At 39.6% G+C, this 23,222-nt stretch overlaps 1 protein-coding gene across 1 annotated transcript in view; it reads left to right on the forward strand.

Moving 5' to 3' along the window:
* The window catches only part of PCSK1 (proprotein convertase subtilisin/kexin type 1), a 96,566-nt gene extending 79,131 nt beyond the window's left edge, over positions 1-17,435 (forward strand). Inside the window, exons 10-14 of the mRNA XM_044275990.1 lie at positions 1,676-1,909; positions 7,252-7,409; positions 7,879-8,012; positions 8,150-8,311; positions 12,228-17,435. Coding sequence (XP_044131925.1) covers positions 1,676-1,909; positions 7,252-7,409; positions 7,879-8,012; positions 8,150-8,311; positions 12,228-12,545 — 1,006 coding nt within the window. The 3' untranslated portion in view covers positions 12,546-17,435. The remainder of the gene's footprint in view (positions 1-1,675; positions 1,910-7,251; positions 7,410-7,878; positions 8,013-8,149; positions 8,312-12,227) is intronic.
* The last annotated feature ends 5,787 nt before the right edge of the window (positions 17,436-23,222 follow it).

Consider the following 23,222-nt stretch of genomic DNA (forward strand, 5'->3'; position numbering starts at 1 on the left):
CATGAAGGAGAGTGACGGGGTGCTGCGCCAGATGACCTGGCCTCCACAGTCACCAGACCTGAACCCAATCGAGATGGTTTGGGGTGAGCTGGACCGCAGAGTGAAGGCAAAAGGGCCAACAAGTGCTAAGCATCTCTGGGAACTCCTTCAAGACTGTTGGAAGACCATTTCAGGTGACTACCTCTTGAAGCTCATCAAGAGAATGCCAAGAGTGTGCAAAGCAGTAATCAAAGCAAAAGGTGGCTACTTTGAAGAACCTAGAATATGACATATTTTCAGTTGTTTCACACTTTTTTGTTATGTATATAATTCCACATGTGTTAATTCATAGTTTTAATGCCTTCAGTGTGAATATACAATTTTCATAGTCATGAAAATAAAGAAAACTCTTTGAATGAGAAGGTGTGTCCAAACTTTTGGTCTGTACTGTATATTCTGGACAACTGTCAAGTCAACAGTCTGCCCTATGATTGTGTACTGAACTAGACTGAGGGACAATAAAGGCTAAGGAAACCGACAGGGGTCTACAATATTGAACTTTTTCACAATATTAAAATTTTCTAAGATATTTTGGGGTTTTCATTAGCTGTAAAGAATAATCATCAACATTAAAATAAATAAATGCTTGAAGTAGATCACTCCGTGTGCAATTCTATCTTTTGAATTACTGAAATAAATTAACTTTTCAATGATATTCTAATTAATTGAGATGCACCTGTATACCATTAAAGGCTATGTACACCTTTGGGATATTTTTTATAATTATTGTTGCATTGCACTAATTTTGAGCTCAAAATCATGTATCAATTGGTCTTTATTAAAAATGTTGAGCCCTTTTCTCTGTACAGCCTTGAGATTCTCTAGTAGCATGCTGTCTGTTTTCCCTCTGTTCCATCAGGCAACTCAACTGATGGCTCATTATCTCTGATCTCTGACCTCCTAAACACTCATTATAGCTCAATTCCTATCTTACTGATAAGAATGGGGCTTAAATAAGTGTTTATGACCTTTTAGTCATTTAGAGATTAGGGTTATTAAATGACTGGCACAAAGTGAAATTACAATTCATGCAGCTATACAATTAACCCCTTGTACAGAACGGATGAATATATTTAATAAAGACCATTTGAAAAAATAGATTTTTAGCCAAAAGCGAGAAAAATGCAATCATAAATAATTGTCTTGAAGCTGTACTTAGCTTTTAAGATGTTAGATGTGTAGATTAGAGATGAGTAAACCATTTCAAATGGAGCACCTTTAGACTGACGCCACTGCTCAATAGAATTTCCCTCTCCCTTTACTGATGGGGCCAGACATCTTAGCTGGCCCTGGTAATCTTGTGTGTGCACCATTGCTCTGAATATCAGGTAGCAACAGGACATCCTCTGCGCTTGTGTTTATACTCAGGGCAATGGTACGGGTGCAAGATTGAGAGGGCCAGGTGAGATGTTTGGTCTTGTCAATTAAAGGTGAGGAAGAGTCTCTTGAACAGTGGTGCCAATACCACCCCCTCCCCCTGTACCATTATTGGAATCCAAATGCTATTTACTGTATGGAGCTTTTATTCTGTCAACTTTAAATGAAACTAAGGCTGTCATCATATGTTGACAGACAGAACGCTGTTGTGATGGCCTTCAAAGGACTTAGGTCTAATATGTTTATTTTAATTTATTAGCCCTAATCTAACATGGAGAGATATGCAGCATCTTGCAGTCTGGACAAGTGAATATGATCCATTAGCTAATAACCCTGGCTGGAAGAAAAATGGAGCAGGTCTCATGGTGAACAGTAGATTTGGATTTGGTTTGCTCAACGCCAAGGCACTTGTGGACTTAGCTGATCCTAGAACATGGAAAGGAGTTCCTGAGAAGAAAGAGTGTATTGTTAAAGACAGTGAATTTGTACCAAGGTAAGATTTTTTATAAAGTTGTGAAAAGTGGAGTGATCATTGTTTCAGGGCCTCACTTTTGGTGAACTTCATATGCCCAAAACACAGGTCAACATAGGTCAGGTTTGAATCTTCAATGCATATAATTAATACACAAAGGCATTGTACATGGAATGATACATCATTAAAGTAAATCTGTCACCTCCTGTAAGTCCTAATAAGTGCAGTTACACATGTATAAAACACCTGCTGCTGACTCCAGATCAATAATTTGTATTTCAATATGCGCTCCCCTTCCCCTGCTGTGCGTGCCTGGAATGCATTGAGAGTAGGGATGAGTGAACTTCAAGTTTTGAAGTTCAAGTTCGGGTTTCAGGTTCAAGTATGTGCTGAATTGCGTTATGGATTCCGATACCATGGGCCATAACACAATTCCATGATGGAAAGCATAACAGAATGCCTTTAGAGGCATTCCGTTATGCATTCCGTCATAATAGAAGTCTATGGCCAGCATAACGGATCTGTCCGGTTTCCGTTATGCAGGAGAGGACTTGAAGTGTGCTCATCCCTAATTGAGAGGACTCCTGTGGTTGTGCACATAATGGAGAGGATGCCAGTGGATGTCCTCTCTATGCATTTCATGGGCAGTTTGTGGGTTAGTGGTGCAATGGGGTGAATATTGACATGCAAATCATTGATCTGAAGTCAGCGGCAGATATTCTATACATGTTTTATTGTACTTAATAGGGTTTGTGTTACAGATGGAAAGGAGACAGAGGTGGTGATCAAAGACCTGCATACACATTTATTATTTTGATATTGTCGGCCAAACATGCTTATTTCGGTGGGACTGACCTTATGGTGGCTTTATGATTCTCCCCTGACAGGAAGATTGGACAACTTGACCTTGAAAACACATACATGTTTGGCCAAACTGAGCATGCAACTGTATGGGAGAGTCATCAGGAATAGCTGTCACTGGCTTTTGGCCAACAGCTATTAAAGTTGTATGGCATTGTTAGAAATTCAGAGATCTTGGGTCAGTATGATGAAGGGAGTGAAGTGTGTCCATTTAATGGATCAAAAATCCAGGTGTTAAACTGAGTCCTTGTATCAGTGACTGGAATGGTTTCTCTCTGTCATTTTTAAATTGACATTGAAGTGCATCATACTGCGTCCCGGTCCAGAGAATTGTAGATTCATAGGTGTATCCTGTTTTCTCCTTATTGTGTGTCTTTGTAAATTAATCCTGGCTTGTAGTTTGTGCTCAGTTTCCTCAATGTAGATACCCACACTGGGGCACCTTGTGAACTGGACCATGTACCTTGGAGGATGCACAAGAGAAAGCGCTAGTGATTTTAGTCTTGTTGTGTATTGGGCATGAGGGCTGTGGTTGTAGATAAGATGTGTGTACAGGCCATGTGTGGCTTAATGTTATAAAGAAAAGTGCCGGTCTCTGATGGTGATGATACAACCTGATCAGAGGCAACTCTGATAATAATGATCAAACTCTCAGATACCATGGTCAATGGCAACTGCAGCATCTGAAGGGTCATTTAAAGGGAGGGAGCTCCCTCTGATAACCAGATGGCCCCACTGATGAAATCACAGAAGTGTTCAGTTACTATGGAAACTAGGGACCCTGTGAAGGTTCTGAATAAAAAAATAATGAATAAAAGGTGATAGTCATACAAAAGTCATACAACCAAAATGGGATCAACAAAAACTACAGCTTGCTCCATGAAAAAAGAGTACTTACACAGCTCCGTAGATGGAAATGTAGCAAGCTATGGGTGTCTTAATATGGCGATGGCAATACAATTTTTTTGGTAAGTATTCTAAGTATCAACTATTATTATGAAATGGCTCAATTGTTTTTATTCTTATATCTTCTTATATCATTAATATTGTTTTCCCATACATGGTATTAAATATTAAAATGTGCCATTAGAAAGTACATCTTGTAAAAACAAGCCTGCATACCACTGTGTAAATGGAAAACATCATGGCTCTTGGAAGTGGGGAGGAAGTGAAAAACTGAAGACTGGCTGCAGCAGAAAGGGGTTAAACACTACTCATGTATTTTCTTGCTGTCACTGTCATTGAGGGTCCTGGGACTCTTACTAGCAGTCGAGTTGCTATTAATGGCTGTGTTGCAACTGTAATACATTGGTATACGTGGTATACCGTGTCTGTTATAGCAATCCAAGAAAATTGTGGCATACACTGTCAAAAAGGATCCCCATCCCCATCTGGCATAATATATGTACCAAACATAAAATTATTTTGGAACATATTTGACAGAATTTTCTATGGCATTTTTGATCTAGCTTCATTTTCAATAACTTTATCATTGTGTATTCAAAGGCTAGAAATAGCTGTACAAGTCAAAGAGAACTGACTAATTTATCTTTGTGCTTACATTCCCATAATTCCATGTCATGGGGTAAAATTAATGTCATGGAAGTTTGTAACATATCATTAGTCTTCAAGGCCTAAATTATTAAGTGGAGAGAATGTAATCAGTGGAGCTGCAAGATTGTTCTTACTATAATGATATTATAGTAAAACCGTTAATCAGGCACTTAGCAAATGATATCTTCCCATGACTATTCGGGATCCCCTGTAACATTTGACAAAATACTGTACATAATATTCATAAATTGCTTTACAGTCACTTATAATAATTATTTGGTGCCATGGCACATGTCATCTGAATTGCCGCCATAGCTTGTATGCCATTATAATACTAGATTGGAACAGAAAAAGCTACCGGTATATATGTGGCCACATCTTAAATACTTATGAGGCTGTGACATGTTGTATACTGTATAGCAAAATCATCTGCAGTACTTATATCATGAATGTAGAACAATTCACAACCATTATAATATGAGAAGATTCGGATCATGTAATATTTGACTTTATTAGTAATTGCTTTTACAGGGGGACTCCCATCATTATAAATTGATTTACATAGAACCTGAATTATTATTTTTTTGCATTTATACGCTAAAGGAGTTTTCCACTCTTTTACTATTGATTTCCTTTTCTCATGATAGGCCATGAATATCTGATCGTAAGGGTCTGGCACCCTGTATTGCATCGATCGGCTCTTAGCTTGTAGCTCAAGCAGATGGTGCCAGAACTACACATGTCCAACCATTGTGGAGTGGACAGGGTTAGTTACTACAGCGGCGCTCCAACTAAAGTGAATGGGAGCAGTGATGCAGGTACAATCTCTGTCCATTGCACAGTGGATCGACCTGTGTAGCTACTCTGAAATCAGTGGGGTGCAGGGTGTTGAACCCCTGCTCATGGCAGAACTACCGCCGTAGCAGTTGCAGTGGCTGTAGTGGCCGTTAGGCCCAGGCATCGCTTGCCAGTACATACACACATATAGTAATAATGATTTAGTCATCAGTCATCCATTACTGCCCAGGCCTCATTCTACTGTGAATGTTCTCCTCAGCAGGCACAATGCACTGACAGCATCGCTTCTGCTGAGTAGAAGTATGCAGGGGCCAAAGATCATTCCCCAGCCTGTTCACTCATTCTACTGTATGTGGGGGCACTAATGGTGGACACTATTGTGAGGGGGGACTTATGGGCATAAGTAGTGTGTGGGGGCGCTAAGGAGTAATAACTACTGTGTTGGGGCACCAAGCAAGCATACTATTGTATAGGGGCACTAAAGAGGTCATAACTACTGTGTGCAGACACTAAGGGGGCATGACTATTGTGTGGAGGCACTAAGGGGCCATAACTACTGTGCAGGGGCACTAAGGGGGCAGTCTACTGTGATGGGATACTAAGGAGCTATGCTAATTTGATGGGGAACTAAGGGACAGAACTTCTGCATGGGGGCACTAAAGGTCACTTAACTACTGTGTGGGGGCACTAAGGGGGCATTCTACTGTGAAGGGGGACTAAGGTGGTATAACTACTGTGTGGGGGCGCTAAGGGAGAGCACAAGTGTAATGGTGGACTAAGAGGGTATAACTACTGCTTGGGGGCACTGTATGTGCATTCTACTGTGAAGGGGGTACTAAGGTGCCATAACTGGCATTTGTGGACAATAAAGGTATATTCTACTGTGTGGTGGCACTAAGGGAGAATTCTACTGTGTGGGGGCACTAAGGGAGAATAATTACTGTGTGGGGGCACTAAGGGGGGGGGGGATTTTACTTTGTGGGGCACTAAGGGGGCATAACTACTGAGTGGATTTAGGTCCCATGCCGTGAGCATGTTTGCCAGTGGACTTACTGTGATCTCAATTGGAAACCACCATATTCTACAGAATATTACTGCCCAGTCTAAAGATTCTGTAATACATGCCCACTGTCTGATGGGTAACTTGAAGCTTCTGGACCCAGCAGGCTCCCCAATTATGTGTCATTTGTGGTGCTAGGCTCCTCATATGGGGTAGAGGGACCACTTGAGTCACTTCCGGCTCTATGGTGTTTATACAACCATAATACTTATTTCCGTAAAAAAGATTAAATATTTATGGATAAGGTTTAATCTATAGTATGTTAGTCTTAATACTGTTTTAGTAATCAATATATGTGTATATATACATATATATATATATATATATATATATATATCCCCAAGATAGGCCATCAATAAATGATTGGTGGGGGTCCAACTCCCAGCGTCCCCACCGGTCAGCTAGTCTGTGTAGCTGCATTGATGGACTCACCGCCAGAGCTACACAGCACTGTTGATATTGTAGCGGCAGGAGCTCACTAATACAGCACTGTTCCCATTGACGTCAATAGGAGCAGTGCTTTAGTAGTGAGCTCTCGCCACCACAATGTCAACAGTGCTGTGTAGCTCTGGCACTGAATTCCTACACAAACTACATCACTGGTGTGGGTGCTGGTTGTTGGACCTCTGTCAATAAGCTATTGAAGACCTATCATGAGAAACCCTTAACCGCCTTTGGGCCTCAATTTGGTAATCTGTACCTGCATAGGGTTTATAAATTAATGCTGTATTCAGAGGTGCAGTAATGGGGGATCAAACGTAACAGTCACAACCAGGCCCTAAAACCTAAGCCGTTCCGGGCATAAGATGACAAAAGTATTATTAATAGCTGCTTTGGAGTGTGCATTGTGACTCAGGAACTCCAAGTTATGCCCCCGTGTGTATTCTCTATACAGATAGAAATTTATTGGCGTAATATAAAAGTTAGGAGAACTGTTGACTATATATTTTATAACAAATACATCAATGAGAATAATCGTAAGTGTATTCTTATGTGCAAAAAACAATGTTGTTCTTTCAGTTTGTCAAATCTGAGATTACATGATTACTCAAAAAATATATATAATCCTAATGAAATCTTTATTTTACAGACTTTTAAGTTCAGGAGATGAAATTACAATTGAATTTCCCACAAAAGCTTGTGAAGGTCAAGAAAATTATATCAAGTCTCTAGAGCACTTGCAGCTGGAGGCTACTATCGAGTACACATGTCGGGGAGATCTTCACATCACACTAACGTCACCATCAGGTATATTGTGCATGGGAGTTTTATGAAAAGCTTTAGGACCATATATTCTCTAATTATACCTTTCATTAGTGTTTGCAAAATTTAACACTAATCTTTTTAGCAAGATACAGATGAGCGATGTATCACTAAGGGTGTAGCTCTGAGGGAGTGCCTAGGCCCAACCAACACTTAAAAAGATATTATAAGTTATAAGTATTATAAATGAGACATGACAAGTAGGACCATGCTATAGATTTTTCTTTGGGCCCAAAAGCTGCAAGTTTTGCCTCTATCTCCATGTTACTTCTATAGGACGTAAGAATGACTCTATTTGAGAAGTATAACTAGTGTATTCATATAATGGACTACATGAATCTAATCATTCATAATGAAAATGCAGATATATGAACAGGTGAATATTGCATAGTACCTGAATTAGTAAACATTACAAAAATAAGGAGGGATTCAATATTAATGTTCTTATATGCAGGAACCAAAACTGTTCTTTTGACTGAACGAGAGAGAGATAAATCTACTAATGGTTTCAGAAATTGGGCCTTTATGTCTGTCCACACCTGGGGAGAAGACCCAGCAGGAACATGGATTGTCAAAATCACTGATGAGGTAAGAAGTAGAAAAAACTAGTGAAATCAGAAGGAACTTTTACCTATGTTCATTATTACAAGTGACATTGCCACGGTGTAGTGTTGTGTTTCAGGTTTTTAATGTAAATGATATACATTTTTTTTATTACAATATAGTCTGGAAGAAAGGAAAATCAAGGAAGAATTGTTAATTGGAAGCTGATTCTGCATGGAACATCAACTCGTCCAGACCACATGAACGAGCCAAGAGTGTACACTTCCTACAATATAGTCCAAAATGATCGAAGAGGTGTAGAAAAAATGGTAGACATTGAAAAGGTATGTAATAACTGTGAGCTATACTCATAGAAGGAGCACTTACTGTACCGGAAATACATGCTCTCAAATTGCTTTTATTTTTAAGTAAACCCAAATAAAAAAAATAAAAAAAAATTCTATATGTCATCATGACATATCAGAGTTTTTATTAGTAGGAGTGAAAGTGCGGAGACCCCAACTGATTACTAAAATGAGGAGAAATAAGTGCTCACACAGCTCTCCTCACAGATGAAAATGGAGATGGTCTCATGAACTTTCTAGAGCCTGTCTTCAGCAGTGAGGAAAGACAGCACTACGTCTAAGAGCTTCTAACTCCTCATTTTAACCAATTAAAAACCTTGGCTATATCACAATGACCTTCTAAGAGTTTTGTGAAAGTATGGTAACACTTTAATGAAAACATCCATGATTCAGTTTTGGATGAAGTAGGTCGCAATCTCCCACCAACTAATGTTTAACGGTGGGTGCTCTCACCCTTTTGTCTCCTGGAATGACAGAAAAATGGTCTAGAAACTCATCTGAAATGTGGAAGGTACTGTATATACATACATAGTCAAATGTGATCTTAAAGGGGTTGTGCAAGAATAGTTGGACCACTTGGCCATAGGGGGAAGATTGCTAACCTGCTTCTCGGCACTGGCCCCCTGTTCCTTCTCCTCCAAGCATGAGATGCGCCACTGGGATGTCAAAACATCTGGTTTACACAAAACAATAGCTGATCTTGGGGAGACCAGCTACAAAAAACACAGCAGAGCCTCATTTAAGAGTCTCAACACAGCAATCCAGAGTGCAAAGCTCCCTGGGAAACAGTAATATGCTAAATAATTATGGGTCTTCAACACAGTGGAAGCCAGAACTCCCTCCAGGAAAGGAAAACCAGGCAAATGGGTGCCCCATTACAGATATCACCAGATCCACCATATTAAGTGGAGCCTATGTCAAGAACCATCTCTGTTACAAGGATGTGACAGGGGAAAACCTAAGCCAGTTATCCATCCACAGACAGCTCTTTCGGAGTGTTGCCTCTCAGTGTGGAGTAGGATTCTGGCTAACCAGGAGCAATGCTTTAGAGACTACTCAAACAAAACAATAGCTGATCTTGGGGAGACCAGCTACAAAAAACACAGCAGAGCCTCATTAAAGAGTCTCAACACAGCAATCCAAAGTGCAAGTGGTTTTCCTTCCATGGAGGTGTGATATATAGACCACCTAGCCAAGTCAAAGAATTAGATGATCTACTAGTTGAGGAAATAGCTAAAATGACATTGAAGGGGGAAGTTATCATTATGGGAGACTTCAATCTTCCAGATGTAAACTGGAAAACCAAAATAGCTAGTTCTGCCAGGAGTACAGATATTCTAAATTCCCTACTGGGATTATCTCTACAGCAAGTAGTGGAGGAGCCAACCCGGAAGGAGGCCATTTTAGATTTAGTATTCACAAATGGGAATTTGGTATCTGATATTACTGTAGGGGAAAGCTTGGGATCTAGTGATCACCAGTCAGTGTGGTTTACTATAAGTACAGTGACTGAGTCACACCACACAAAAACAAAAGTTTTAGATTTTAGAAAAACTGACTTTTCTAAAATTAGATTAGTGGTATACGAGTCCCTATCAGACTGGAACAGTTTCATTGGAGTCCAGGAGAAATGGGACTACTTAAAAGTGGCACTATTGAAGGCAACAGAAAATTGCATTAGGCTTGTCAGTAAAAGCAAAAAAAGGAAGAGACCACTGTGGTACTCAGCAGAAGTGGCCAAAATCATTAAAAACAAAAAGATAGCATTTAGAAATTATAAAAAAAACAAAATGAGGATGACAGACAAATTTATAAGAGTAGGCAGAGAGAGGCCAAACAAGTTATAAGAGCTTCTAAAGCACAGGCAGAAGAGAAATTAGCTCAGTCAGGGAAAAAAGGCGATAAGGCATTCTTCAGATACATAAATGAAAAAAGGAAACTAAAACAAGGAATTACCAAATTAAATACTAAAGAAGGAAGGTATATGGAAGAAGATAAAGAACTAGCTAACTGCCTCAATAAATACTTCTGTTCAGTTTTTACAAAGGAAAATGAAGGAGAAGGACCTCATTTAGGAAAGAAGACTAATTAATCTTTTGACGCATGTGTCTTTACAGAGGAAGAGGTTCTAAGTCAACTGTCTAAAATTAATACCAATAAGTCACAGGGGCCTGATGGGATACACCCAAAGCTATTAAAAGAGCTCAGCGGTGAACTAGCAAAACCATTAACAGATTTATTTAACCAATCACTGGCAACAGGAGTCGCCCCAGAAGATTGGAAATTAGCAAATGTTGTGCCCATTCACAAGAAAGGTAGTAGGGAGGAATCGGGCAACTATAGGCCAGTAAGCCTGACATCAATAGTGGGGAAATTAATGGAAACCATACTTAAGGAGAGAATTGTGGACCATCTAAAATCCCATGGATTGAAAGATGAAAAACAGCATGGGTTTACTTCAGGGAGATCATGTCAAACTAATCTTATAGATTTTTTTGATTAGGTGACTAAAATAATAGATGGAGGAGGTGCAGTAGACATTGCTTATCTAGACTTTAGTAAGGCTTTTGATACTGTCCCACATAGAAGGCTTATCAATAAAGTGCAGTCATTGGGCTTGGACTCCCATATTGTTGAATGGATTAGGCAGTGGCTGAGGGACAGGCAACAGAGGGTTGTAGTCAATGGAGTATATTCAGACCAAGGTCTTGTTACCAGTGGGGTACCTCAGGGATCTGTTCTGGGACCCATATTGTTTAATATCTTTATCAGAGAAATTGCAGAAGGCCTCAATAGTAAGGTGTGTCTTTTTGCTGATGATACAAAGATTTGTAACAGGGTTGATGTTCCTGGAGGAATACACCAAATGGAAAAGGACTTAGGAAAACTAGAGGAATGGTCAAAAATCTGGCAACTAAAATTTAATGTTGATAAGTGCAAGATAATGCACCTGGGACGTAAAAACCCAAGAGCAGAATATAAAATCAGTGAAACAGTCCTAACCTCAGTATCTGAGGAAAGGGATTTAGGGATCATTATTTCAGAAGACTTAAAGGTAGGCAGACAATGTCACAGAGCAGCAGGAAATGCTAGCAGAATGCTTGGGTGTATAGCAAGAGGAATTACCAGTAGAAAGAGGGAGGTGCTCATGCCGCTCTACAGAGCACTAGTGAGACTTCATTTGGAGTATTGTGCTCAGTACTGGAGACCATATCTCCAGAAGGATATTGATACTTTGGAGAGAGTTCAGAGAAGAGCTACTAAACTGGTACATGGATTGCAGGATAAAACTTACCAGGAAAGATTAAAGGACCTTAACATGTATAGCTTGGAAGAAAGACGAGACAGAGGGGATATGATAGAAACTTTTAAATACATAAAGGGAATCAACAAGGTAAAAGAGGAAAGAATATTTAAAAGAAGAAAAACTGCTACAAGAGGACATAGTTTTAAATTAGAGGGGCAAAGGTTTAAAAGTAATATCAGAAAGTATTACTTTACTGAGAGAGTAGTGGATGCATGGAATAGCCTTCCTGCAGAAGTGGCAGCTGCAAATACAGTGAAGGAGTTTAAGCATGCATGGGATAGGCATAAGGCCATCCTTCATATAAGATAGGGCCGGGGGCTATCCATAGTATTTAGTATATTGGGCAGACTAGATGGGCCAAATGGTTCTTATCTGCCGACACATTCTATGTTTCTATGTTTCTATGTATACAAGGAGGGAGTCCAGTGGAGCATCGCAGGCCTGTAGGAGAAGCAGCGGCGTAAGTAATCTTCTCTTAACAGGTCTGCCCCCCATCATTCTTAAATAGCCCCTTTAAGGTAACAATCTAATAGACTGATGTACCATTAACCATAATAAGTATGTAAACCAAGTTTAATATCATTTCAGGAACCCAGTATGGAAAAACTTGATACAGTAAAACCAACATCTTACCTAGAGAATGATGAATTGGAGGAAGCAGTGAAACGTCTTCTGAATAATGCCTTTGACAGAGAAGCGGCTTCATATGCACCGAAACGGACTGCAATTCCTAAGCACCATTATTATTATGCTCTGGATAAAATAAGCAAGCTGCCAGATGCAAAAGACAGCGAGAACAGCTTATACAATGACTATATTGATCGATTCTATAAAAACAAGTCTTACAAGCATAGAGATGATGTTCTATTGCAAGCTCTGCTGAATATTGTAGAGAAGGAGTCATAGTATTTAGTTTGATTTTTAATGTTGGAATCATGCCACCACCCATTATATATTTGATCTCCACTAACTTAATTTTACATTAGAAAATGTGCCAAAAATAAACACTGTACCTATACAGTATGTATTCTAGGATGGGTTCAGCCTGAAAGATAAAGTGGAAGACCTTCGTACAGGCAATGACAAAACCAGCAATCATCTAATGATGTTCTGTAGATGTTCCACAAATCATTAGAACTTACTCTTAACGCCAATGAATAAGTGTGGCCCATAGGAACCCATCTCATTCCACCAGTCCCCTTTCTGGTTTGCATTAGACTTCTCTCATGTTGTGATGGAGACATACAACATTACACAGATATACAACATTGCACAAGAAATCTATGACACATTAAGAAATTATTTTGCTTAAAATATTGTGCAAGATTCCCACAGGGTCTTGTATCCCACAGAAACTGATATATAGGCCCAGATTTACTAATCTGTCTGCATCTAAACTGTGATTCATATTGGTGCATTTGTTTTTTTGCGACAAATTTACAAAATATTGCACACCATTTGTTACATTTGCCGCAGGGAATTCCTTTAGATTTTTCAGTCTAAAGTCTAACCACATTTACTATAGAGGTTTCCAACAGTCTGTATATCACTAGGGTACTGAAGCACATTTGTGCATTTTGGGGTGATTTGCGACTTTATGATAAATCCGTCACAAAACACTTGTCTGACCCTCAGTAAATGCAAATTGACAGGCATTGCACAACTCCCTCAAACAATCACGCATAGACATAAATTTGGTGCAAATGCTTAATCCACCAGCACATTGAGAAATTACCTCCTAAGTTTACATTTCTTTTGCCATGTCAAATAACTTATAGAATCAGTTGCTATGATTTATTGTGCGGCCCGGGTCATAAGTGAAGGAAAGATAACCTTTACTTGGGATATTCAATACGTTAAATGTTGTGGAATGAATCTTTGATGACAGGTTTATCCTACATAATTAAAAACTCTAAACATGAGTGAATGATATCATGAGTACAGAAAATTAATCAGCCGACATTTTTAATGGAATTATTGGAAAACCATAATATATGATAAAGATTAATGTAAAGATTCATGTGTTAAGTGACTGGAGCTGGCAGTACTGATGTGAACACATAAGCAGCCATTACTGGACTGTAAAATTGGTAATTATAGTCACAGTAATCTGTTCAAGCTCCTCCAGACACATTCATTTTTAATGGACAGAGGAAAAAATTGCCTTATTTTTATAGGATTTCCTGGAATTTACAGAAGGCTGGCAACCTTGGTTTACTATGGGCAACAGGGACAGTTTTTCTGTTAGATGGTGTTAATAAGGTTGTGTTCCCACATCAGTTACTTGAGCCTTTATTTCCATCAGTTATTTTGAGCCAAAAGCACAGAACAGGAGCAAATCTTTCCATTTTACCTTATCTCCGTGTAGGCTTCACTACTGGTTTTGGCTGACAATAACTGATGGAAATTACTGACCAAATAATGTGAACTGGGCCTAAATTAGGCCCCATATGTCTGTAGATATGCTCCTCTGTAAGAAATATTTCTAGAGTAGAATACCTCTGAAAATACTGGTGGGGTAGCCCACAATTTGTACAAAATCTGACAGAATAAAGCCTTCTATATGCCTCTGTATGAAGTCAGAGGCACGTGGAGGTACAGCTGAAGGCTCGGCACGTGGAGGTATAGCTGAAGGCTCGGCACGTGGAGGTACAGCTGAAGGCTCAGCACGTAGAGGTACAGCTGAAGGCTCCTGCACCTCTATGGGGCCTATCATAGCAAGTCCTAGCCATCAAAGTTTAAAGGGCTATTCCCATCTAAGTTATTTATTGCTAAGATCAGAATACCTGTCATATGCAGTGACCAGAGGTGGCCAGGGTTACGCAAACACCGGGGCACAATGTGTGGTATGTTTTTCATAATTCCTATAGAAGAAAATAGGAGTTACAGAGAGTGTGAAACCACAGCCAGTTCAGCTATTTTCCATAAACCCAGCCTCCTCTGGCCACTGAATACGATGAGTATTCTGATTTTAGTATACGAATGACTGAGATAGGAATACCCCTTTAAGGAATGTATGACCCGGGGTGATATATTCAGGGATATGCTTTACTCGCTTTATCCAAGTTTTTCCTTAAAAAAATCTATTGTAATAAAAAGAATAATCATATAACTTTGATCTATCACCAGGATTGTACTATTCTTCTGCTATTCCTCCTGTAAATATATAAATACATTGACATCTGGGCTTTAGCACTACAATTGTCAATAGAGTAGGTGCTTACATAAGGTGTGTAGGGACAGCTCCCATTAGCGAAGCAATGCAAAGCAATTTTTAATTTATTCATACATTTCCAGGAGGAATAACTGAGGAACGGGACAATGCAGAAATCTAAGAAAGGGAATAGTACTTTTTATAGGGATTGCAAGTATTTAGTATTTACTAAAATAGACATGTTGTAAGAGCTGTCAGAACCTTTTCTTTAAAATAAGAACCTGGTGAATCTACGCCTGGACGACATTGGTGATTTTGCACATTTAGGTTTTGCACAGCTGCAATAGTTCTGAGCAGCAGTAATGAAAACACAGCACGAATGTCATTCACAAGTGACAAATGAATAACTGACGTGTCTTACACTGCTCATTCAAGTTGCTGTATAATTATGGATTCAATATTATGATAGAGTATATACTGTAATAAGCATAGAAATATATTATAACTACCGGTATATTATTTTTGTACTGCTCTCCATAGAGCTAAGCATACAGTATCTACCTAATTCCAGTAGGGTAGAAGTTTATGAAATGTGTAATATTTTTTTTTATTTGAGTTACAAACTAATATGTAAAATAATACATTTATATTTTTTATTAATTTTCCAGTATTCATTAACATTATTCATTTTGATGTCATGTTGATGATTCTTTAATTATCAAGTACTGAAATGTTGTTTCTTGAATTGAAAATCTATTTATGGTGGCACCCATGGCTTTGTTACTTTTTGTAAAGATTCCCATACGTGGCTCTGTCTGTGGATCTGTGTAGTATAGATCCATAATACAGTGTCCATAGATTGCTATGAGCCCATATTGGACCTCCGGTGTGCCTCAGATTTAATGCATGAGTTTATTTGGAATCCGTAAGTAAAAAATATGGCATGCTTACTACATGCCGTACTTTGGAGCATTGCCTCTAGGGGAGAATATGGGGCCAGTTGTAGGCACCGTATAGTGGCACATGAAGTGACTATGGAGGTCATTTATTAATACTGGCGTTTAAGATGTTGATTTTAATATCACCTATAGCTGGTGGTGGATCCGCCAGAGTTATGTACAGGCTCCAGCCTCTAGATAACTTCAGCGCATCCACCGCTGCTTCTAAATGTAAGCCAGCTTCCCTGTTGTCTCAGATTTAGACGCAATCTGGTTAGCAAATGACCCCTTATGGGTCTATAATATAGATCTGTAGAGACTCTATGTGTTGCCAAATGCAAATAAAAATCTATGCATATGCCAGTGCATGGACCCTAACATGGATTGCAGAAAGGCTCTTTAACATTGAAAGACATTTCTTACAACAAACTTGCATTTGCTTTAAAGGGGTTATCCCTATTTTCATCCAGGCAGCCCCTCTGACATCAGCATCGGAGCATTTCTTGCTCCAATGCTCTCCTTTGCCCTGAGCTGTATCGCACAGGTCAGAGGCTTTTTCTGGAGATCCGGTGATGTCCCGGGATCTACATGGATAAAGCTAGGTGGGTGGTCTTTAGCGCTGCCCTAGCCTGTAAAATGGCTAGGGCAGCACTAAAACCCTCCCATCAGTGCTGGTGATGTCACAGGAACACTGCTAGGCAGAAACCTCCTCCTAGCAGTGTGAAAAATATAAACAAACAGCCCTTGTCCTGCACAATGCTCATGTCAGGCGGCCTGCCTTGGTTAAAAATGGGGATATGTCCGGGTTCAGAGCTGAACCCCTTTGAATCCATGACATGTTGTAAGTTGGCACACTACTCACATTGTAGATTTTAGATTCTATTAGAGGTTTTATAATGGTCAGAGAAGAGACATGTAATCCAGGGTTTAATTTAAATGGTGGATACAATTATCTATATTAACAAATATATTCATACTTTTTGATAAAGTTGACCAGTCCTTGGATAATATTTGGACACAATTAAAACCAGGTAATAAATGTAACCTACTGGATAATGTATGTAACACATAGTGTTTTATTTTGCTGCCATCTATGTGCAGTGAAGTCATAACCCAAATGCCACTTTTATGATACCCTTCTCCACTTTTCCAACATACGCAGATATTGAAAAAAAAATTAAAAGTAGAAGGGTTTCTGATTTGCATCAAGCATATCTTATTTATCAATATTTCTTCACTTTTCTAGTCAAGTCTGACCTGGCGTTGTTCAGAGCCTGCAGCAGATTAGTTTATAGGGCATTTATCCTAGTGGTAAATCTGCACTTACTGTATTGCGCTGGAGAGTAACAATGGTGGGGCAGTAACATTATGTGTCGGCATTAAAGGGGTAGTCTGAGATCTGAAATTCTCAGACAAGCCCTAAAATAGATTTAAAAACAATTTATACTCACAGCTTTCTCCAGTGTTGTTCTCTGCAGCTCTGGTCCAGTTCTGCCTCTGTTTGTGTGGGCACGTGTTGTATTTTGGCATGTGACGTGACAATGACATGCATATATACATGATGTCACTGTTGTAGCCGATCACTGTCCTCAGTGTTAGACCGCTGAGGGAAGTGAGTGGCTGCAGTGATCATGTGCCAGGGATACCAGCGCTGCAGTCTGTAAACAAACAGCAGCAGGAGAACCGGAGAAGCGCCAGAGCGAACAGCACTGGAAAAAGGAGTGAATATAACATTTTTTAAAAGCCATTTTAGGGCTACAGATTTTTCATTATCTCAGACAACCCCTTTAATAAATATCCCAGATTATTTATTGAAAAGGTCAGATTTTCTTTTTGCATTTTCCTTATTTAGGGCAAACGTCACTACAAATGAATTGTCATATTAGTCTTCATTCTCAGGAACCCACAAAAAGGCTTTCCCCACTTTGTGTAATTGGACATATTTCAGAGGGTTTGCTACTGTACATATCAAGAAAAGAAGTCTATGTATTCTTATCTAATGTGGTCTTTATTTTACCTTCTGTTTCTCTTATCTGAAAATTTCTTATAATTTATGTCAATAAAAATGTTCCCATTTAAAATGACATTTCATTCAATAAAGCTTTCGAAAATGGCATGTTCCAACAATAGTAAAAACATATGTGATGTGATGTTATACTTTATTTTGTCTAATAAGCATAATACATTGTGGAAGCAGTCATTCTAGTGTGTGTTTTTGACATTAAAATGAATGAAAAAAAATGCGGGTAGAAAAATATACAGAAAGATCATGAGTGTGTACGGTAAAGTACGGATTTCGGATAAGCACAGATTTGGTATTACTTTGAGATCTGAAAACATTTTGGATGAATTGAGATACATATCACAAGAATAACTAAATGATCATGATCATCAATTTATTATGAAAGCAAAAAAAAATATTAAATATACAGACAGAAGTACATAAATAAAAAACACAAATAGCAGCAACTATTGCTCAATACTAAAATATGGGTGGCTACAAATGGGAATAAGAAAGAGCTATGAATTACAATACATTACATAAAGCATATTCATAGTCATCATCATTACCGATATGGAAGCAATGGAAAAGAGGGGTTGCAATAAATGTTAAAGGGGTTTTCCCAAGATATTTTAACTGATCTGTGGGGGTCCAATATATGGGACGCTCAGCCAGTCAGCTGTTTGAGAAGGCCTTCTTGTAGCTTTCCCTAGGCCAGGTGATGTTACATTCACAGGTCGCGTGGCCTATTTGCAGCTCATCCCCATTGAAGTAAATGGGGCTGAGCTGCCATACCATGCACAGCTGCTGTACAATGTACTGTGCTGTGCTTGGTGAGCTGTGAGTGAAGGCTGCGGCACTACTTGACCTGAATCCCATTGAAACCCTATGTCACTACGTAGAAGCTTGTAATTCTGTAACCCAGAACCTCAATGACCTGTGGGCTTCCCTTCAACATGCTGCCTGGTCTTTGAGCACTACCAAACATACAGGAAAATACAACACTACATGCCTATTGCATCCAGTGACATCCCCTATGATTGTATATGTCTGTGATGGCTAACCTCTGGCACTCCAGCTGTGGTAAAACTACGACTCCCAAGATGCCCTCTTGCTTGGCTGCTCTCAGAACTCCATAGAAATGAATGGAGCATGCTGGGAGTCGTAGTTTCACCACAGCTGGAGTGCCGGAGGTTAGCCATCACTGGTATATGTTCTTTCTTCTCATCTTCTACTTTTAGCCCACACCACCATGATTATTTCTTACAGCCACATTTCATCTCAGCTTTATTTTAGGTTCCTCACATTGCCATAATCATCCCCACTTTCTCACAAACTCCTCATTATGGTGCCCCAACACAGTCATCCTGCTGCCACCCCATTACTGTACTGTGTTCCTTCATACTCTCAAATACTACTGCCATACAGATAGTCTCCCTGAAAATACTAGTGGCAAACAAAAATAATTGTGCTAAGCATAGTGTCATTAACAGTTACTGTGCTCCATTATAGCGCTCCAGTAGTAATAATATCCCCCTCTGTTAGTGGTGCCATCAGTAATGTGCAACCCTAGAGTGGCTCCAGTAAAATTAAAGGTCCATCATCGCTTTCCCTGGGGTTCCTGTAATATGACTTGGGGATTTTAGCAGGATACTTCATAGGATCCTAGACAGATTTTGGGACTCTTCTGTAAATACCCGTAATCATTATGTAACCACTTGACAGATGTGTGGCAGAGTCTACACCCGTTAGAGAGAGAATATTCATGTTTTTCTTCTTCTCACATGTCCCTATCCAGGATTGACTTGATGCTGTTCATGACAGATCTCTTACTCTATCTCGAGTCAGCTGTGAATTTATCTAGATCAACCTCAGACTATTCCTCGGGAATGCTGCAGTTCCAGTGGGGTTCTAGACCCATCGGTATACCCTTTTCCAGTATTTTTATATATATATATATATATATATATATATAAAATTATATACTGTGTGGAAAGGTGTATTTTTACTGGTTCTTTCCTTTCCCTTTAATTATTTCTTGTATTTATTACCTTTAATTAGTACCCTTTTAATGTAGTGATATTCCTTATAATGTAGAGAGTTAGTTAGCATACACATGCCATTATCACCACGCCGGCCAAAGTGAGATTTCACGCCAGATCTTCAATCAAGATGGCAGCGGCCGGCTTGTCGCAATCTAATGGATGAGGTAAGTAGGATTGAATTTTTTTATTTTTTATTTTACACTGTGTTATTTCTGTCAGATGCTGCGATCAGCTATGAACATGGCATCTGAGGGGGGTACAATGATGGGGGGGCGCTCACTGTCATTACGCCCACTACTAACAAAGAAACGCGCTTCGTGACAAAGTAATTAGTCAATAAGCTATTTTTAAATCTAGCAATGCAGCCAAATTGAATTTTCAAATACTTCGCTCATCACTACTGAAGAGGGTTCAAGTGGGGTCAGGAAGCTAGAAAACTTCTATGCATGTAAAGGTGGGTCTACATGAAGTTATGAGCATTCCGTCATAGGTATACTCCAGGAGGATTCCTGATGAATAGCTATTATAGAAGGCTGTAACATATCCCACAGTATAGGAATACAATGGGATACATTGTTGATACGTCCCCTCCACCTCTGTAACAGACCTACCTATCAGAAGCAGGCTCCCAGTGCACAGAACACAGTGCAGAGCGAAATTACATGACATTCCTTGTCATGGTCCCCTCCCCTAAATGTACTGTGTGTCCGCCTGCTTGCTTCATACAATTTCTGGATATACAAAATGTCATCACCAGTCCTTTAATGATATAAACACAGATACAATTAAATGGTTGCCTGAAAATTTAACTGAACACAAAGGCTAGGGGCACTATTTTATCTGAGGGCACCATATGGGGCATTATTATTGGTGGAGGCACTATAAGGGGTATTATTATCACTGAAGGGGCATGATAAAAAAAACATTGTTATTATTTGGGGCACTATAGTGCCATTATAATTACTGAGCTAACAATAGGGGGCATTATTATTGCTGGATGAGCCATAAGGGACATTTTCATTAGTGACGGCATTATAAGAGTATTATTACTGGGGTATGACATGGGGCCTAATTACTACTGTGTGCGCTATTGGGGCATTATTACTGGGCCCATAATAAAGGTTTTTTTATTGCTGGGTGCATTTCAGGGGGCATTAAAGTTGGTATTACTATTGAGGACACTGTTTTCTGCAAAATGTTATTTTACTCACTAGGAAGCACAGAGGGCACAGTGTTGGGGTGGCATTTAGATGATCCAGTTGGGTCACCAAGATGGGAAATTTGTGTTGAGAAGGTGGTAAGAATAATGGAAAAGTGAGAAAACTAAAATGCCTGTGTAACAATGTAACAAACTCTGCAGAGCTGAGATGTAGCTGAAAGATGTCATCATGGTGGCCTGGTCCAGAAGAAGAGGAAAGGGGACATTTATGCTAGAGGAAACATCACTGGATGTAAGAGGTATGTAGTGCTCTATTTCCCTGTATGATAAAGCAGTATGCTGAAGTTAGGGATGTGCAAGGAGGTGTTGGGCACATGTGTGGTATGCCATTATGGGGGACTTTAACCACCTCAGCCCCCCTAGCTTAAACACCCTTAATGACCAGACCACTTTTTACAATTCTGCACTACACTACTTTCACGGTTTATTGCTCGGTCATACAACTTACCACCCAAATGAATTTGACCTCCTTTTCTTCTCACTAATAGAGCTTTCATTTGGTGGTATTTCATTGCTGCTGACATTTTTACTTTTTTTGTTATTAATCGAAAACCCCACAAATGACCCCATTTCAGAAAGTAGACACCCTAAGCTATTCGCTGATGGGCATAGTGAGTTCATAGAAGTTTTTATTTTTTGTCACAAGTTAGCGGAAAATGACGATTTTTTTTCTTACAAAGTCCCATATTCCACTAACTTGTGACAAAAAATAAAAACTTCCATTAACTCACTATGCCCATCACGAAATACCTTGGGGTGTCTTCTTTCCAAAATGGGGTCACTTGTGGGGTAGTTATACTGCCCTGGCATTTTAGGGCCCCTTATGCGTGAGAAGAAGTTTGAAATCCAAATGTGTAAAAAATGCCCTGTGAAATCCTAAAGGTGCTCTTTAGAATTCGTGCCCCTTTGCCCACCTAGGCTAAAAAAAAGTGTCACACATGTGGTATCGCCATACTCAGGAGAAGTTGGGCAATGTGTTTTGGGGTGTCTTTTTACATATACCCATGCTGGGTGAGAGAAATATCTCTCTAAAAGTCAACTTTTCACTTTTGTTTATACAAAGTTGTCATTTTAGAGAGATATTTCTCTCACCCAGCAAGGGTATATGTAAAAATAGACCCCAAAACACATTGCCCAACTTCTCCTGAGTATGGCGATACCAAATGTGTGACCCTTATTTTGCAGCCTAGGTGGGCAAAGGGGCACAAATTCTAAAGAGCACCTTTAGGGTTTCACAGCGCATTTTTTACACATTTGGATTTCAAACTACTTCTCACGCTTTAGGGCCCCTAAAATGCCAGGGCAGTATAACTACCCCACAAGTGACCCCATTTTGGAAAGAAGACACCCCAAGGTATTTTGTAATCATTTTCCGCTAACTTGTGACAAAAAATAAAAACTTCTATGAACTCACTATGCCCATCAGCGAAAACCTTAGGGTGTCTTCTTTCCAAAATGGGGTCATTTGTGGGGTGTTTGTACTGCCCTGGCATTTGAGGGTCTCCGCAATCATTACAAGTATGGCCAGCAGTAGGGGTTTCTGCTATTCTCCTTATATTGAGCATACAGGTAATGAGATTTTATTTTTGTCCGTTCAGCCTCTGGGCTGAAAGAAAAACTGAATGGCACAGATTTCTTCATTCGCATCGATCAATGTGGATGAAAAAATCTCTGCCAAAAAAAAAAAAAAAAGGAGGGGAAAGGTGTCTGCCAGGACATAGGAGCTCCGCCCAACATCCATACCCACTTAGCTCGTATGCCCTGGCAAACCCGATTTCTCCATTCACATCAATCGATGTGGATGAATAAATCATTGCCGTTTTTTTTTTTTTAATATATATATATATACAAAGTGTTTGCCAAAGCATATGAACACCACTGCCCCCTCAGCCAGGGGCGTACATAGAAATCACTGGGCCCCATAGCAAAAATCTGAATTGGGCCCCTTAACCCCGCCCACTACCCACCATGGCCCCTCCCACTTCCTGACCTGGCTCCTCCCATGCCACACCCCCATTAAATAAATGTATACATGACCTACAGAAACTGTTAGGGATAAACATTTTTATTTTTTTATATTTTCATACAATGGGCATGTCACTTGCCAGGCTTTAGCAGAGTGGACACAGGGCGCAATATGTATGCCACACAGCTGAGTGAGTGCAGGGCAGGAGCGCATACACATCACTCATCCTGCCTCTGTCCACTGTGCTAAAGCCGGACGT

This window comes from Bufo gargarizans, chromosome 1 (assembly GCF_014858855.1).
Source record: "Bufo gargarizans isolate SCDJY-AF-19 chromosome 1, ASM1485885v1, whole genome shotgun sequence".
Classification (NCBI taxonomy): domain Eukaryota; kingdom Metazoa; phylum Chordata; class Amphibia; order Anura; family Bufonidae; genus Bufo; species Bufo gargarizans.